The sequence below is a fragment of the Penaeus vannamei genome, chromosome 17, assembly GCF_042767895.1.
Source record: "Penaeus vannamei isolate JL-2024 chromosome 17, ASM4276789v1, whole genome shotgun sequence".
NCBI classification, from domain to species: domain Eukaryota; kingdom Metazoa; phylum Arthropoda; class Malacostraca; order Decapoda; family Penaeidae; genus Penaeus; species Penaeus vannamei.
Window position 1 is genome coordinate 22,123,128 of NC_091565.1, and position 2,922 is coordinate 22,126,049.

General features: G+C 38.9%; 1 protein-coding gene across 3 annotated transcripts in view; it reads right to left on the reverse strand.

The window, feature by feature from the left end:
• Positions 1 to 697: 697 nt before the first annotated feature.
• LOC138859127 (myosin heavy chain, muscle-like) overlaps positions 698 to 2,922 on the reverse strand; it is a 26,879-nt gene continuing 24,654 nt past the window's right edge. For all 3 annotated transcript variants that reach the window (XM_070132072.1, XM_070132074.1, XM_070132073.1), the window contains exons 20-22: positions 2,051 to 2,838; positions 1,452 to 1,905; positions 698 to 1,345 (exon numbers count right to left, since the gene is read on the reverse strand). In XM_070132072.1, the coding sequence (XP_069988173.1) occupies positions 833 to 1,345; positions 1,452 to 1,905; positions 2,051 to 2,838 (1,755 nt within the window). In that variant the 3' untranslated portion in view covers positions 698 to 832. The remainder of the gene's footprint in view (positions 1,346 to 1,451; positions 1,906 to 2,050; positions 2,839 to 2,922) is intronic.

The window sequence follows — 2,922 nt, forward strand, 5'->3', positions numbered from 1 at the left end:
TAGTTTATGTTAACTTACACCCTTTTCGAATAAATCTACAATAGAAATCTTTCGTTATGAACATATAGTCCACACTGATTCATATGGTATGTGGATAACAGAGCATTCATATCTACTATATATCTCTTTTACTCTTCAGATCTATTGATATGTGTATACATACATACATACATATATATATATATATATATATATATATATATATATATATATATATATATATATATATATATGTGTGTGTGTGTGTGTGTGTGTGTGTGTGTGTGTGTGTGTGTGTATACATATATATATATATATATATATATATATATATATATATATATATATATATATATATGTGTGTGTGTGTGTGTGTGTGTGTGTGTGTGTGTGTGTGTGTGTGTGTGTGTGTGTGTGTGTGTGTGTGTGTGTATGTGTGTGTGTGTATATATATATATATATATATATATATATATATATATATATATATATATATATATATATACATGTATATATATACAGATACATATATATATATATGTATATATATATATATATATATATATATATATATATATATATATATATATATATATATATATATATATATGTGTGTGTGTGTGTGTGTGTGTGTGTGTGTGTGTGTGTGTGTGTGTGTGTGTATGTATGTATGTTTGTATTCACATACACACAAATTTATACAACATAGATAGCTACCAAGATATTAAACTGCACTACTTAAGGAAGGGTGTAAAACAGGTCACTTTTTTTAAGTTTTATCTATTTCTTTGCTTGATTAGAACAGACTTTTTTTCTGAAGTTACTCATTATATACAATGTAAGAATGTTACTTTTAGTTCCTGACTCCTTCTAATTCTTGTTGGGCCTTACGATACTTGGCCAGGTTGAGGGCGGCGATCTCCTCGGCCTCCTCGATCTGGCGCTTGTAGGTCTTGATCTTCTGCTGGAGCTTGTCCACCAGGTCCTGCATCCTCTCGTGGTTCTTCTTGTCCTCGTCGGACTGGAAGCTCAGCTCCTTGATGCGCCTCTCGCACTTCCTCAGGTTCTTCTGGACGTCGGCATGACGGCGAGTCTCGTCATCGAACTGTGATTCCAGTTCACGCATCCGGGTTTCCAGTTTAGCAAGGGCTTTCTTGCCGGTCTTGTGTGCGTTAGCTTCACATTCCTCAAGACGACCTTGCAGCTCCTTAACTGAAACTTCTAGACCTTTACGCATCTTCTCTAAGTTTTGGGCGTGTTCCTGTTCAGCGCGGAGTTCATCAGCTAAACGAGCAGCATCTACCATAGCTTTCTTAGCTTTGTCTTCAGAATTCTTAGATTCATTAAGCATATCGTTCAAGTCAGCCTGTAATAGAATTTTTTTTTTACTGAAGCAACTGATAAATAAGAATGAAACAAGATATCAACAACTCATTGTGTAAAACACTATACTAAATATTGATAAAACTTACGTGAAGGGTTTGCATCTCGCTTTCTAACTTTCTCTTAGCCATAGAGAGAGATCCATGCTGGGCGGAAAGCTGGCTCAAAGTTTCATTGACATCAGCAAGGTCAGACTCAGCCTGTCGACGACCACGATCAGACTGCTCCAGAAGAGTACGTGATTCTTCAAGTTCACCGTTGACGGCATTAGCCTTGCGTTCAGAGGCACTGGCTTGTTCCCGGTATTCTGAGGCAACACGTTGTTCGTCTTCAATGCGAGCTTGCATATCCTTCAGCTCTATTTGAGCTTTCTTGACTGCCTTTTGAATATCAGCATTGGCCTTGTTAGATTGGTCGAGTGCAACCTCCAGTTCACTGATGTCAGACTCCAGTTTCTTCTTCATGCGAAGAACTTCGGCTTTACTTTTGGCCTCTGCCTCAAGTGAGGCTTGCATAGAATCTATGGCACGTTGGTGGCTCTTTCTGTTGGAGTGATCACACATTATTTGCTACCTTCATGAAATATGTGCATGCAATAGAACATTTAGCACAGTTTGGAAAAGAAACTCAAGTGATCATATGTATCATTGTTTAAATTATTACTGTTTCCGAATTAAGTTGTACTTACCTAGTAGTAGCAAATTCTTCTTCCTTCTCATGAATTCGCTTTTCAATTTCCTGCCTAACTTGGCTAAGTTCCAACTGGCCGCGGAGAACCTTGTTTTCCTCCTGTTCAAGGGCCACCTCGGCCTCCTCGAGAGCAGCTTGAAGCTCCTCCTTCTCAATCTCAAAACGTTTTACGTTCTTTTCGATCTCATGAAGGGATCTGCCACCCTCACTGATCTGTTCCATCATGTCCTTTATCTCATCAGCCAGACTCTTGTTCTCACGACGAACACCATCCAAGTGGCCCAGATTTTCTTCATACATGGCCTTGATCCGGAAATGGTCAGTTGAGTACTGGCGACATTCTTTCTGAGAAGCATCCAATTCCACAGCAAGATCGTCTACTTTTATCTTCCATTCGTTAACAGTCCTGTCAAAGTTCTTTTGCTTCTTTTCGGCAGCAATGGCCAGACCTTGAGCACGATCAACCTGGATCTGCATTTCTTCTATCTCTGATATAATGCGCGCCTTAGCTTTTTCCATTTGCATGTTTTTCACATTTAACTGTTCAATCTGTAATTCAGCTTCTTCGAGGCGAGCGGCAAGTTTCAGGCGGGCCGCCTCAATCTCTTCAGCACGAGCTATGCCTTCAGACTCAAACTTAGAGCGCCACATATGAGCTTCAGCGTTAGCTTTAGACAGCAAGCGATTGGCATCAGCCTTAGCTTCCGTTTCCTCATCAAGCTGTTCACGAAGGCCGTCAAGGTCATGTTCCAGGTTGCGAAATTTACCTAGAAGAGTGCTTCTATCCTGTAATGATAAAGTCTATTTTAAAATGCAGCTAAAACAAACAAACAAAAATTCTTCTCCTTTCTTTTCTTTGTAAAGGAGAAA